Source organism: Convolutriloba macropyga, unplaced genomic scaffold (genome assembly GCF_964194025.1).
Source record: "Convolutriloba macropyga unplaced genomic scaffold, txConMacr16.3 SCAFFOLD_4013, whole genome shotgun sequence".
Taxonomy (NCBI): Eukaryota; Metazoa; Xenacoelomorpha; order Acoela; family Convolutidae; genus Convolutriloba; species Convolutriloba macropyga.
Genome location: NW_027452197.1, coordinates 2,329 through 18,625, shown reverse-complemented (window position 1 = coordinate 18,625; position 16,297 = coordinate 2,329). Strand labels below are relative to the sequence as shown.

The 16,297-nt window shown below is 37.0% G+C and overlaps 1 protein-coding gene across 2 annotated transcripts; it reads left to right on the top strand.

Annotated features, from left to right (window-relative positions):
- Nucleotides 1-326: 326 nt before the first annotated feature.
- On the top strand, nt 327-14,905 carry LOC142357282 (zinc metalloproteinase-disintegrin-like crotastatin). 2 transcript variants are annotated; one of them, XM_075408934.1, is made up of 9 exons: nt 327-406; nt 485-623; nt 1,303-1,470; nt 4,515-4,736; nt 5,424-5,645; nt 12,415-12,601; nt 13,166-13,300; nt 13,666-13,920; nt 14,432-14,905. In XM_075408934.1, exons 2-9 carry the CDS (start codon nt 485-487, stop codon nt 14,676-14,678), a joined length of 1,575 nt encoding a protein of 524 aa, XP_075265049.1. In that variant the 5' UTR covers nt 327-406; the 3' UTR covers nt 14,679-14,905. The 2 variants fall into 2 exon arrangements, with proteins under 2 accessions (XP_075265049.1, XP_075265050.1); XM_075408935.1 differs by having other exon boundaries at nt 341-359.
- Nucleotides 14,906-16,297: the final 1,392 nt, after the last annotated feature.

Sequence of the window (16,297 nt, the reverse complement as noted above, 5' to 3'; positions counted from 1 at the left end):
ACCCAGCCTCCTTGTTTACGATCTATGCTTAAAATTATGTAATATCAGCTCTAAAAATCGTGGAATTCTCGTTTCAGTGCTTCAAGATTAGATCTTACATAAATGCTTTCTTCCACAAATCTTACATTTTTTGTTTCTTGGTAAATTTATAATAACCTATTTTGAAAAGTTTCTTTCTTTTTGGTACTTTCCTGCCAAATTCCGGCACTACAATATCACGGGTTGAGCTAAAGTTCACCGTGAAATGTTTCAGTCAAGCAATAGTTGAGCATCATAGCGTGGGTCGAGAAAAAGTCCAATTTGACGAACTTGATTCTAAGAAGGTCGAGCAAGATGTTTTGGTTCGGGCAAAAGCCAGTGTGAGTGACTTTTTCGAGCCCAGGCCCCGTTGTTTTCTAAAGTTGAGGTTAATTGTTACTTCACAGAGTATTTGAGTCGAAAATGGTCTTTTCATTGGTCAAAATCTAAACCAGAGTATGTTTAGATGATAGATCGGGCGATAGAGACAGTGCATTTGGCAGACATCTACTATGCCACAATTCCCAATCTCAATCTTCATCTCTCATTGGTGGAGGTGTATACGTACGACACTCCTCAAAGCGACCCAACCAATGGCATGACAGGTCATTACTGTTCATATTAATAAATAATTACAATTAAGTTTTCAATTTAAAATTAGCTGAAGTCCAATAGATACCAAACAGAAACTGAGAAAATATTGTTTGGGAAGATCGAACATAATATCCACTTCATAATACCAGTTCAAATATTAGTTCATAATTTTCTAAGTAATCGCTCGTGCTCGCTCAATTTCATAAAACAGTTTTTAACTCAAAAGTTTATCTGACTGAAAAGCAGAGGAGAACACTGACTTGAAACAAAATGGCATGCTGTACCAAGTTTCGCTTCACTGGGGTCTCACAAAATTGAGGAACACGTAAATCACTTTTCAGTATAGGTTTGACTCGTTTTAAGCTACTATGATCACACTTTTTTTGTAGAGAATCATTTATGTTCAGACTTTGACTGCCATTGTTGGAAGTCAATTCCGGCCATACGTTTAGTTGCGATCATGTTTTGGCTGGTTTGATTTCATTTATGATGAGATTTGTCTCGCGCAAGTTCTTCATGCTCAGACTTTATCCGGTCTAAATTCGGCCTCTGCATAACTTATGAATTTATGTAGACGTAAAACACTAGTGCTCCTACTGTACTTTTGGTTGTATGATTATAGGCAATAGCCTCAAGCGGGGGTATCTGAAAAATAATAGATAATGGTCTATGTCATTAAGTGGGTTTTAGGTGCCAATCAAGTGTTAGATACCTTCCTAGTGGACCACTCGGGCAGTCTAGACTACCTGCCCAATCACGACAACGCAATTCTCATCCTCTCTCGCTCCTTCTCAGGCGGGGACTCCGAGGTTGTCGGACTTGCTTACCAGGATACCCTTTGTGACGTCATCGGATCAGGTGGGCTGTTCATTCATCTTTATTCTGGAAATCGGTACTTATTTTCTCTCCTCAAATCCGTTCTGCTTCGGAACTTAAAAAATGTTATTTATCTTTCTCAGAAAGCCACCTCAGAACGATTCGTAGGGGCTCAATAGTGTCTTTTTGAGTCGCACTTGAAATATTAAAATCAAACAAGGAGGCTCGGTAATGTGCGTACGCAAATAATGTTGCGACCCCGCTTATCCACAATCTTGAACTAATTCGCTACCAAAATGATGAAGAGATAGACAATTTTCAAAAACATACGCATCGTTCAATAAACAACCAATGAAATACGACAAGGCCACGCTGGAGGGCCGATAAAAGTTGTTGATAATAGGACTACTAGAAAGCAAAATAATAAAAAAAACAAACATTATTAACGACAAAAACTCGATGTCTATAATAAAAAAATCATAACAAAATCAAACTCGCATCAGAAAAAGGTCAAAACAAAAAAAATTGACTTATACTTTATTAGAAAAGATATTGTGACTGGTCAACTGCTCGACAAAAAAGAGCAAATAGGGGCAAAGTTCAAAAAAGTTTTTCCATTTTTGAAAACGATTAATTTCGCAGTTAATAATGTCATTAGATATCAACTGAAATCACTAATATTTTCATTTATAACCACATAGGAAGCAGATGAGACTTGTCAGTGTCCAATGTTCGATTGCGCAAAAATTCATCGCCAATGGGATCAACAATTATAGTTATAATTAAAAAAGAAACCAAAAATTTTCTGAAAAAAAAACATTTTCAAAAGTCATAACAGACTTAGGATTACAACAAAAAGCTATGGATTAAATTTCAACGCCTCAGGAAGCCAATTGTTCGTGTTAGAAATGAGACTTAGTCACGAACCTAAAAAAACAAATACAAAAAGAAGACTAAACTTCAAACAATTTTCACGACATGACACTGTTCAAGGCACCATAATTATAAGATGCTACCTGCTAGAACTGTATTTCGTTATTTTCCCTTCTTCCTAGAAACAACCAGTCTTCTTTATGAAAGACTACTTAGACATGACAAAAAAATCAAACCCAAAAAATTGAACAGTATAGAAATCTCGAATTTTTTTTTATGAAACTAAATGGTCGAAGCAATCAATCACAAAGTATAACCAAGCGCGAAACAAATAATTGAATCAACAAATGTAATTGAGACTTCTAATGAGCGAGATTTAGTTAGATGGTCACCAAAATAAAAGCAAAAAAAAGGTCTTTGGGGAGTAGTTAAAATTTATCGTTATTGGGTTTATGGCGTACTACAACGAAAATAAAGACAAACGTAGGCAAAATCAAAAAACCCACAAAAAGTTGCAAGATAACAGTGTCTCAGCCCAAAAAACATAAACTGTTCCACAAAAATAAATTACCATATCCAGATACGCCTTTTTCTAACGTTGCGCATTTTCCTTACAATGACTTTTTTTTATTCGGTTTGTCAATAATGTGATAAATTGACAAGGAAACAAAATGAACTCACAAAATATGCAGTTATGATCAAAAACAAAATAAAAAATAAATAACGCGTAATACCAAAATGAAGAAACCATTAGTTCAACATAAAACTGTTAATGATATTAAAATATAACTCACAGGAAGTCGTTTTCCGCCTGTTTTTACTGAGGCTGCGCCAAGTTGAGCGAAATATGATAAAATAGTGGCAAAGTTCAAAAAATCCACCAATTTTTTCTAAAAACAAATATTCTCAAAGTCGTAACAGACATTAGATAACAACTGAAAGAAAATTGTCTAGGTTCCCCTATACCTCCAAAAAGCTAACTGGATCTCTGATTGGGGACACTAAATCATTGGGCCACAAAAAGTATAAAAATTGAAAGCGAAACGCAAGAAGTCCAGAAAAATTTTACAAAAACAATTGGTCAGAGCCTTAAAAACCATGAGCTGCACTCTGAAACCTTAATAAAATCTCGTTGGGCCTCGTCTGTTGTAAAAATTATCTGTCATTAACTGAGCCCTGATTTGAAATTCTTGTCGGTAGTTTACATAAAAAACAATTGCATAGCGGAAATATTTTGAAAAAAAAGGGCGCGCCCCATTAAAATCTAAAAAAATTATCAAAAGGATCCATGGTGAGATCACTATCAGTCCATATTTTACTGCGAGTCTTCCAAAACAATCCAATTTTGAGACGGTTTTAAAATAATTCAATTCTATACAAAGTTTTTCGGTTTGTCAAAAATAAATAATGCAGTTTGTATAAATATCGAGTTTTACAATTGGCAAAACTATTATTCCAGAATACTCTTGAAGCCAGCGGGAGTACTTCTAGTATTTGTTTGAGGTTAAAAAGAATAGTATGGCCGCAGTTTTAAGGTGTCTACTTCCAGCAAATTTAAAGCAAGTGGGCTAAAACAACGATATTATCGACGAAAAAAAAACTGAATTTTGAAAAATTTAGCATAAATTCTAAAACACGCCTTGAACAATTCAACAGCCTTTCTCTATCTTTACAGATAAAATCAACACTACAGTTAACAGTTTTAACATATTTTAGCAAAATTGACGAAAATTTGGTCAAAATTGACGAATATTTGGTCAAAAATGTGAAATACAGCTGAATTACGTCTAATATTTACAAAAACTTGATGAACCTGAATAACTCCCTAGAAAAAGCGAAAATTGAAAAAAAATTCTCGTTCCATATTCTACGTTGGGAGGGCTTTCTAATGATACCACCCACAACTCTACGATTATTATATCGACCGGCCAAAATTATCTGAACAAAAAAACCCATTTGAGTATATAGTTCCCCCCCCCCCTCAAGAGTGGTCGGAACAATTACAAGCAATATAAACACTAACCTGTAATAATGACCATTAAGGTTGACTTAAAGGATGATCATATCCACCATCGGTTGGCCACCGTCTTGTCATACCCGATATCGGTCGACCACGGTCTTTTCATAAGTCGACCTCTCGACTGGGGTATCCAGTTAAGTAAACAATTTATGATTACAAATTATAGTTTTCATAAGGAACTTTACTTGTCCAGGCAGCTGGATTAAGGACGACACGGACTCAATCGAGCAACTAGCCGGAGTGTTAGCACATGAATTGGGTCACAACTTTGGACTGGGTCACAACCCCACCAACCCCAGACATAGGTGCTACTGTGGAAGGGAGGCATGTGTGATGGATGCTGTTGTGTCTTCTTCGGCTCCTGATGCATTCACCTCGTGTCAGATGGAAAAAATCAAAGACTATATTGAAGAGGGTAAAACCATATTCGATTAGATTACTTTACTGAAGTGTTTGATAGTTTGTATCATTTGGATAGACTCATTGGCTACCTTTAAAAGTGAAAGCCTCGAAACGATTCATCAAGATCTGACGGGAAAAGGTACAGGTATTTCCCATTGTAGCTCCCCAGATTATTATTACATATAACGTATAACTTTAAACCCCTCCCCCAATACTGTAAATATACCATAATTGGAGGGATGCTATGATGGAAATGAACCAAAGGTATAGGGCAAATTGAGTATTTAAATATTTTTTTCCTTATTCAGATATGAGCGGTAATGCAAAACTCGCTATCGACGTGTTCTTTCGCAAGACTCCTACAATTTGAGCGTGTTCTGTTGCAGTGGTTTTACAAGATATATAGCATGTTAATTTGCGACGAAACATCAAGCGAGTGGAGAATTTGCGCCCAATGAAAACGGCGAATGCAAAATATAAATTCACTGCACTGGGGATCATTAACTGAAAAGATGCTATCTCTTTACATAATAATGTGCTAATATATAATGCTAATATCACATGATTTGTAAGCGGGGGCGTAAGAAACACTGCGGGGAAACAGAATATGTCCGACTTTTGAGCGTGCAAAAAATTACCATTTTTGCTCTCTATCAATTGCCGAATGAAAAAATTTCTTTAATCACACTCTCGTACGCAGGATCAGCCATGTGTCTGCACAATGAGCCCTCAATCCAAGTAGACGCACCCTACTGTGGGGACTACCTGGTCAATCAGGCATCCGAGCAGTGTGACTGTGGGTCTGTTCACACCTGTGAGGACCCCTGTTGCAACCCAAGAGACTGCACTCTGAGAGAGGGTGCCACCTGTTCGAGTATGGACTTGTGCTGTGATAATGTCACATGTGCAATCAAGAGTAAAGGTAACTGAAACTGTTGTGAATATGCTTAGAACCATGATAAAAAAAATTTTAAGAGGAAAAGTCCGCAGTAAAACAACGACAGTCTTATTGACTTTTCCCAAAATTTTGCATTTATTCTCGTATAACCTTGCTGTCGAAAATGCAAGACTCTTGCAAGATAACGGTCGCTTTTACGAAAGAAGCGTAATCCTGCCATAGTGTAAAGCAACATCCAAAAGCAACATCCTGCCATAGTAAAAGCAAAAACATTTCCCCATGTAGACAGTCTCAAATCATGAAGAGATTTGCTCTTTTTAAACTGATAAATTCAACCTTTTGAACATTCTGAGTAAAACATTTTAGTATTTACTTTGCAATATAATTCCCGCAAGATAGGCGTCTGGCTCTTGAAAGCTTTAAGAAAACTGCTTAAGAAAAAAAAGTCGCACATTATAAAGAAATAAAAACTCTCTTCGCAAACAGTTCGTTTTGGCTAATAAATAGAGACTTGTTTAAAAGGCACTGCCTTAGTCAAATAATTAGCTTAAAAAACGCTTGAAGAATTTTGGTAGATAACAAAAAGGCAAGACCTAAACTCCCAGAATATGTATCAGGTAGGCAGTTGTATTACTTATCTGCCCTTTTCTCATATATATATATATATATATATATATATATATATATATATATATATATATATATATAACGCCTTCTTCATTACAAGTTACTTTCTGTCACCAAATATTATTTTCTGTTTGTGACTTTTAAGAAAATTTCGCTGATATAAAAAGAAAAGAAAAATACCATTTATCTTTCAGGCATGTAGAAAGAATATTTCCCTATGCCTGCAGATCCTATCAAAAGGAGAGTCGTTCGTTCAATTGGTTTAGAGTGATTTATGTAAACAATACGAGTAAGAGATGTTGTTTTTATTTCTAAATAAATATATTTTTCTTTATCTGTACGTTGCAGTAGTATCTACTCAATCGTCATAAGGAACCGCTGAAACAATCTCTGCAAACCCCAAAAGAGAGCTAGTTGATTTTTGGCGCCCTATAAAAATCTTTTAGAATTAAATTTTGTCGTTTCGTTTGCAAACTTAACTGAAAAATTTTTTAAAAAAAATGCATAATTGGTTTCTGATTTCTGAAATATTTAACTTAACAGGTGATCTAATTCACAAAAAGTTGGAATAATTGGGTGATTTTTTGGACGGGTGGCAAAATCATGGATAGGTTTGATCTCATCTTGGATTCTCACAACAGGAATTTTTCAAACTTTAATTGGGCGTCGCCTTTGTTTTTCAAATTAAATTAACTTTATTTTTCTTATAATGTTAATTATTGAACAAATTCTCAATTCACAGCTCAATTAAGGACAGCTCTCAATTGCGTGAAAATGAGGCCAAATTTAGATGTAGTTCGATATGAGAGAAAACCTGATGGTTTTTATGTCTTTGGCGAAGAGTTTTAGTAAACTTTAAATGAATTCCTCTGTTTTGCCTTCAAGTGTTATTTTTTGAAGTCTGATTTCTACTTCTCACTGTTCAAAAACCCAAATGGCTTCTTCAGTTTGTATAATTGAACCTATGCAATTCATTCAGGTATTATCTAATGTCTCTCTCTCTCTCTTATGACAATGAATACAATTGTTTTAGGAAAAGTTCAGTAATTTTTTGAATTTGTCAATGTTTCAGAACTCATTTATGGGAAATTTTAGCTTATTTTCAGTAAATACAGTTCAAAAACTTTTCCATATATGATACAAGCTAATCTTTATTTTGTTAAACAACGGCTCCTTTGTTCTCGTACTACGGGTTTTCATAGATAATCACATTACTGAAACATCCAATTGGAATAAAACGCTTAATGTACGCTTTCAATGTACTGTTTATAAGTTATGATGTTAAGGACTGCATACACTTTTTTTCACTCAAAACACAAAGTCATTTGTCACATTACACTGGAAGAGACTTGCAATCATTTTTAATTTAACTTCTGGCTCGCGTTTCTACAACTCTGCGCATTAATTTGCTTGATCTTTACGAGAAATTTATCGGCTTCATCGTTTTTTTTACTGCCCATCCCAGATGATGCAAACCTAAAGTCATTCATCGCGCCTCATTTCTAGTTTTTTTGTATTCTGGTCGTATTTTGATCATGTAAAATATTACTACAACAAAAAACAATTTAGACAAAATTTTCAAATGTCTAAATGACTATGATAAGAGCTATTTTTAGTCAAAATTTCGCGGTTTTTCGTGAACACGCAGTTTTTAGAATTCTCTAAAAATTCTGGACTTGCGATTTTCTAAAGAGAACCAACCTCGGACAGAAAAAAAACATAAAACTGATCATAATTTTTTTTGAAAACTGAAACATTTAATTGACAATTAACCTGCTTAAAATAACGAGTATCAACACAATATATCAACAGTTTATTAATCTCCATTCATCAGCGATACTTTTATTTTTCCCCATAAAAAATGTTTAATTTTTTTCTCCCCACTTTGGTCAGGTTAGAACAAAAATAGTAGAACTGCGCATTAATAAGGCTCCTGATTGCTGCAATCATTGTGGCGGCTCATCTTAAAAAGACAAATCTGGATTCATCTTATTCTGAATTGGTAAACACATCTGGCCAAAAAGAGCGAGTCAAAATCTTTGAGGCAGACCCTTGATCATATCTTTCGACAATGATTGCAACTGTAATGGATGAAGCATCACCACTGCGATCGGTTGAGCAACCCAAAACAAAATAATCAACTGGGGAGCCCTCGCCAACAACATTGCCGATTATCTCCGAATAGCGGTGTTTGACAAGCATTGCATGAGTTTACGGAAAGCTACAGACAACCCTTGCGTTCGGAATGAACGGTTGTCATTTAAGACAGCCAACAACTTGAGTGTTTTTTCGAAGTTTGCTGATATTCCGCCAAAGACTTCAATTGCAAGTGGAACAATTGTGATTCAACTTTTTGCGCAGTTATTGTCGTGGAGGCAATTTTTTCGTTCATCTGCCGCATCAAGCGCGTATCCTGCTTTTGTAGCCGCATTAGTGAGAGAATTGGATTGCAGCAAGAACGTAACAGTTACATCACTTGCAACAGGTTTCCCCGCTTTCCAAGTCGGGACAAAGATGGCTCCGTGGCTTGATTGGCTTTCTGGAATGAAGTTCTTTTTTTTCCACCACTGGTGAGAGATTCGCAGATGAGCAAGCAAACTTTTTTTTATCTCGAATCCGGTCATCTCTTGCAATTTCGTTTCCTCAACCGTGACACACAATTGCTTGATCCCCATACATGTCAATAAGTTGTGCTTTACAGAACGGACACTTCCTTTCAGCGTCGTAGAAAAGGACACCCGACCTCTACTTGGCACTAATTGTAAACTCTTTTGGCGCCATATGAAGCCCAAGAGCTGGAATGGTGGGAGCAGAAAATCAAGCTCCAGCATGTCGAACAGACAATGAGAGAAGTCGGGCAGATTCTCTCTCACAAGCTAGATCACCTTTAAGACTATGAAATTTTTCATGACCAAGAGCTTGTTAGATCGTCTTTTGCGAAAAGTTTCAAATGTCCGGTTGTGCTATACTGGAATAAACATCCTGAAAAAAAAACTTGGCAGTTTTTTGGTTCTTAAATGATTTTTTTTGAACATAATCGTCAGAGGAGAGAACAGAACCAAAGTATGATGCTTTATACTGGACCTGGCATTGGCGAACACCCAACCCTGATAGGTTCACTGGCAGGGTTGCTTGAGTCCAGGATTCTTCTGGAAGAACATTTCCAAGGTTATTCTCAAGTTTTTGCGCTGTTGGGCAACCAATTTTTTTTAGGAAGTTAGTAATTGAACTTGTGGGCGTTTGACAACGCAAACAATACGCTATTTTGTGTCCCCAATGTGGCGTAGGATACCTAGGGCTCACTGAGGGACATCAAGGTAGTCCAATTTTTCGAAAAGTGCCCTTATTTTCTCTAATGTTACGTTAATTTTCATGCAAAAAAACTCTGGGTTTCATAACGTAGCTGCAAGAACCTCAAGGCCCGAAAGATCATTTTGTTTTATTCTTAGATGCAGTCTGTTTGAATCTACCCTGGAACACAGTTCGCAATTTTTGACCCTAACGCCGAGGCCGCGATCAGGTCCGAGCTCGCATAGAAGATTCCAAGATCTAATGAAATCGTACTCTGAGCCACCAAGACACCATCATCTAAATACCAGGAAAGTTGTTGAAGCTCTGGCGAAAATTCCTGAATTTTCTCTGTGATTGGCCAGAGCGTCAGAGAAAAAAAGCAAAGGGCCCAATGGGTCGCCTTGTTGGACACCACTTTTACTGCTAACGACAAAATTGTCCCAGAATATTTGTCTGTGTTGTGAATAACAGAAATTAGTAGAAACAGCAATGCCGGCCATTGAATTGGCAACGGGTCTCAGAATTTCACTGCGTTCTAACGACTTAAATGAATTGCAAAATTCAATTTATAAAATACCCAAGAAACTGGACGACGTGAGTATTTTTTCATACCGAAGCTTAGTCAAATGTATAATGGGTTCCGCTCCACCCTTCTCTCCAACACTCAATTGCAGGCTCCGGAGAAGTTCCTTTGCTTCTGAATTTGCTTCCTTGGTTAAACATGTAAATATGAGCCTCCCCAAGACTTCTCCGACTGCAATAGGGCGAATACCGCCTTTATTTTTCAAAAAGGCTGATAGCGATGCACTACAAAGAGCTTGTGAAACAAGTTCCGGAAGTTCCTCACGGCAGCTAACTTTTACCAGCTTAGTCAGTACTTCCAAAGCATTTTGTGGCTGATCTGAGGCGGTACATTGTACAGCATACAAAACATGTTGGGAAACATTTTTGAAGAACCAGCTGCTGTAAACCTAGAAAACGAGTTCAGCTGATCTGAAACATTTTTTCTCACTGAATTGATAGGCTTGTGATGAAAAATTTTGGACTACATTAAGCCCTTCTTCAGTGGGATGCAATATTTTTCAAACTATTGAGAGTTGCCTTGTTGACTGGTGCAAAACCATCAGAAGCCAAAACTTTTGCTGCTCTGCGATATTGGCCCTGGAAACACAAATTTTTTCACGTTTGGTAATCTCTTCAGAGTTTGCATTGTTCGATCGTTTGGAGTGTTTCAAATAGCAAGCTTTGTTCCATTGCCCTTTCAAAATCTCCGCTGTTCCAGCGATTAATTCTTTCAAGAATTCTTTGGTCGTTGTTCCGCCTGTGTTTTTACCCTCCTCTGTTACTGACACGTAAAAATAGATAATGCGAACACTTTTCTCCAGCTAAGTTTAGTATTGGGATTTTCAATGCAATCAGTAATGACGTCAGAGGAAAGCTCTGACCATTTTTACTATACATTGATAGGGACATAACGGATAGTCGGGACTTTAGTGTGCAGCAACGTTTTTATATCTGGAAGGTTAGCGCCTGTTGTAATTTTATCTAAGTTCAAGCTAGCTAACTAATCGTCTGCGCTCTCGGCATTAATTAGCAGATTGTCGATTTCGCGCAAAAAACTGTGTATAAGAAAACAGTATACCACTTCTCTTCTTATAGACTGCCACAGTAATCAAAACTGGAATTATCTCACCAGGGAATCTGCAACTTGAGATTGATAGAGTGTTTCCACCCGGTAGCACTTCAGCCCCCTCCAGCAAAACACTGCTGAGTCGGCTTTTTGAAGAAGACTCCCAAATATAGGATAATAACCACTGATTTAAAAGGAAAGGGGGGTTCATTTTTGGGTGCTAAAGATTCAAATTTCAATTGTAAAATTTTCTCAGTTCTTGTTTTGCTCGTTGAATTTGAGAGATCAACCGAACGCACGTGCAACTTCTTCCAAAATTAGTCCACTAATTAGTCAGTCTTAGGAAGGGAAAACATCATTACTGCTTAAACAGCGGAAAAATTAATTATATATACGCCAACTTGAGTTGAAAGTAACCCTTCAGATACAATGATCCAGTACCGGTATGATGATTCAGTATTCAGATAATAATATTCAGTACCCAGTTTGAGATCCGACTAACATTACCACTGATTTAGACCATCTCAGACAAAAATTCTTTCTGATCGGATTGTTCTAAAATGAAATGACCTCTTATAAGACTTGTTACTTTGTTTGAGCTCAAAAGGCGCTCTAAAACTACTGTGATCAAACCATCTCTGACCGATGTTACCTCTGGTCAGAATAATTGCAGATTTTCCAGATTTTCCAGATCCTTGTTCAGACAATACTTAATTTTTACATGAGCCAAGTCGTTCAATTCCTTTAAAATGTGTTTTTTTTTAAAAAAAAATATACGTTGCTTCATACTTATGCATTAAAGATTCATTGACAAACTATCTTTTTGAATAGAACACATTATGATACCGTACAAATGTACAATTTTTGTTATTTTTGGTTTATATAGCAATAACAGGCTGTTTAAACCAAAAATCTGACTTAAAATAATATTTACGAAAAGGTTTATAAGTTGCTTTTGCGTTCAACGTAGCCTGATCGGATGCTCGTGCGTTCGAGAGCTTTCTCATCAGTTTTTTGTGTCTTTGAAATGATTTTTGCAGTGAAATTGTGCTTCAATTCGTATCTGATCTGATCATTCCAGACCAAAACAATCTCTCGTCAGACCATCTTGGAACAAAGCTACAACTAATCAAACAAGTGCCAGAACATTGTTCACTGTTGAGCGCTAAGATCATTTTGGCAAGGGCACCTCGAATTGACGCCGATTTATATGTTTTTTAAGATACTGTAACCTTTTAAAAACAGGTGAATTGTGTCGACCACCGTGCAATGAATGCGACGAGGCTGAAAAGTGTGACGGAATCTCGGCTGAGTGTCCCAGTGACGAGTACATACAGTCAGGTACTGAGTGTGTGACGTCAGAGCATCACGGCTCATCTCCTGGCCACTGCTACAAAGGGGATTGCAGATCCGCATACGCACAGTGTCTGCGGTTTGCATGTTTATTTTGCAGTTGAACAATTTTCATGCATAGCTACTTCAAGTGACTATACTTCTCTAGGGAATAATCACTCTGCATGTCGAGATTGCTAGACCTGAATGAACTCTGATCACCAGGTCAATGTGTCACAACTCAATGTGCTGAACGCGCTCATCTTATAGAACTTCATGAATTGTTGCCCTTTTCTGCGTACTTTTCCGAAAATTCCAGACCAGGGTACATCGACTGAAAAATGGGGCTTTCACAGACCAAAATTACAGACCCCAAAACGCACAGATCTGTTAATAATGGTCTGGATAAAAATCTGATTAAGGCTCCTGTTGGTCTGAAAGCTTAAGCTTATTAGGCTTTGCAATATTTCAATCAAATTATTCTGCTCAATCAAAATTTGACTGAATCTTGCAGAGCTGCTGGAGTTTTTTTAAACCAATTCTTTTATAGGAAAATTCCAGATTGTTATCTTTACTGTAATTTACTCTTATTCCAAGTTAAGCTAAGTTACAATCTAGTTCAAAGAGGTGCACAACAGTTGAAAACAATATGCCTTCTTTCCAGACTTTTCGAGCCGGATGGTCTGCACAAGAAAATTCACGACGACTGTTGGTCACTCAATAGAGACGGGGATGAGTGGGGTAATTGTGGGTCGAACGTCAACCAGAACTTCACTCCTTGTTCAAAGAGCAACCAACGGTTAGTCGGTTTCTATTGACGAGTGTAAAGAGATGTACATGAAGTACTGCAATGCTTAGCAAAATTAGGGCTACTCAGGACAATTTCGCAAAAAACATCCTCAAAAGTGCAACAATGGCGTAATATTGGGCAGCAATAACCTGAAGCAGGATAGAGTTTTCGGCATGCATCCTCTACGAAAAAGAGGAAATTTTACGTTCAGCAAATTTCTCACTGGTTCTTTTTCCTTGCCCTCCCCTCTTCTTTCCGCTATCATTTTGCCCCTCCCTCCCCCATCCCACGCAACTATTCGGTGAAATTTGACCATCAAATCAATAAATGATAAATGGCTGAAAAGAGAAGATGCAGTTCTTCTTTTCTTGTAGATGTGGCAAGTTACAATGCGCAGTGGATGCAGGCTTCGAGCCAACAGTGGCTGGATCATTTGAGAACGTCTATCACTCCACTTTCGAATATGATAACCTGGCTTGCTACACCACTGACCACTTCATACCCTCTATTGACTCACCAGATGACTTCGCTTACGTCAGAGACGGCACCTGGTGTGGTCAGAACAGCTTCTGTTATGATAGAAGATGTGTTCACATATCCGAGATACCCGGAATGACCAATTGTCCAAAGTAGGTCCACTTCTGCATGCTGTTGATAACTGTCGGTTTTGATGTGTGAGAAATGATTGTCATTGACTTTTTGTGTCTTAAATTATGATTTTTACATTGAGAATGTCGTGGGAATCTTACTCAGTTTTTAGTCGTTTGTTTGTCATTCCAGCTGCTATATTTTTAAACCGACCAGACTCTTCTATGTTAAACCAGACCATGAAAAGATCTTTGCTTAACTAACGTGTTGCACGTGTTGCATTTTTCAATGCTGAAGAAAATCTAAACAAACATAAACTGTGTTTTATGATGACCTTGATGTAAAATTGGAAACGATAAACGCCAGACTATATTTATTCAAAATTTAATGATGATTATCACATAACCAACTTATAACGTCGTTCAATCGTTGTTTATCTTTCCTAAAAACCCTCTTGGGTCAACTGAATTTTCAAGTTTGATCTTTTTGTTCTGTTACGTTTTATTCGGGGTTAACAGTTAGGGTTAACATTTTTATCAGCTATTTTTATAGGAACTGTTTCGGAAACGGGTTCTGCAATTCGTCCAACCAATGTGAGTGCAGAGATAACTTCGGGCCTCCCCTATGCGAACCGCCCCCCGACGCTACCGAGGCTCTCCTCCTACCACTACTGATGGGATTAGTTGTAGCAGTGGTTGTTGGCAACCTCGCAATCTGCATTGGGGTGTTGCTGGTGAAATTTGGGTGCCATTCGCGACCCAATATAAGACCTCCTCCTGTGAATGGTCCCCCAATTTGAGGTGCTATTGTGTATTAATGTTCCATATTTATTGTACAGGCTAATAACTAGAGAGATCTTGTTGACAAAAACAAATTAATAGCACAAAGCACTATAATAAATTGTTTCTCAGCTACAAATTGAGAGGTCAAAAAATTATTTGTGAGAAAAGTTTGCATGAGATTAACACTACTTTCGACTTTTTCAACACAGCAAACAGATGATAATTTGCACTATGGTTCTATTCTGATGTTAAATCTGGTGACTTGTAAGAGAGCCGAAGTGAAAAGAGCCGATTGAAAGAGGGCCGAAAATTTATTTAAATTATTAGTCGATAAATTTTGCAGCCAATTAAATTGCCTTCTGAAATGAGACTACCAAATTCTCAGCCAATCATAACGGAGTATTTGAGAAATGAAATTTTAATATTTTCTAGTAAAGAAACTGAAAGCGAAGTAATAAATAATTATCTTCAAATTATAGCGGGCCATGGCCATGCCTTAGCGGCTTATGGGACTTGATATGAAACTATCACAACCGAACATAAGACCAATTAACCCCCTTAAGTACTTTTGTTGGTAATCAACTAACAATTTAGGGTAATTAAAGGCAACTTTTTGCTTTCCGCTCTTTTTAATTAAAGTCAGGTGTCGGCGCTTTCTAACGTCGGCTCTTTATAACGTCGGCTCTCTTGCACGTATCCGTTAAATCTTGACATTTTATAACAAAAAGGCAATAAATTGTTAATATTTTCTGCGTATTTTGTAATAAAATGCGCGGAGATTAAACAGCAGATGAGATTAGTATAGAGCAAATTATAATTTATGTTGACTCACTCTATTGGAGAAATGCGATAATGATGTAAAATTAATTTCCACCAACTGATACAATTTTTCTATCAATTAATTATTCGACCTCTCAAATTCTAGTAGAGCACAAATTTCAGCTAATCTAGGGTTTTCTGCTATTTAAATTCCATATGACTAATTAAAATATCGAAACACGTCGCATTGAAAATCACTGAATGAGTCCAAAGCTGACATTTGTACTTCGATTGAGAGCAACTTCCCTCTTTATCACGGATCTTGATTCAGTATTATGAATCTAAACTAAAGCCAGCACTGAGAACAACAGCCTATCATATGCGAAATGCGCAACTGTTTTTTTTTTAAAGCGAGGTCGTTTGACATACATTTCTCATGGCAACGAAATATGCCGTTCGCGTAAACAAGATCTCAGCAAGGTTTTGGCGATTGTAATTATCAATAATGATTATTTTTCGAAAAATGTCTATGTTTTGAACAAAATAATTTAAATAAATTATCTGTTTGCGCATCGATAGTTTAGTAGAGAAAATAATTCAAAGCAGTTTATTTAAGGATCAGCTTTCTAGAGCTTACTACACTGCTAAACAATGGCTTTCACAATTCGCACAGTTTTGTTTCTTACTGTATTTTTTGCATTCTCAACTTTCCTCTGTTGGTCCGTTGTTCATTCAATTGTTCTTTCATGCATCCAATCAGCAAAAAATTCGTAAAAATGCTGAAAACTATGAAAAAGAAACAAAAAAGAAGTCACAGAGTAGCATGTAAGCACACGACGGGAAGACCTGGAACCTAGTAACAGAGCATATTTCAGTA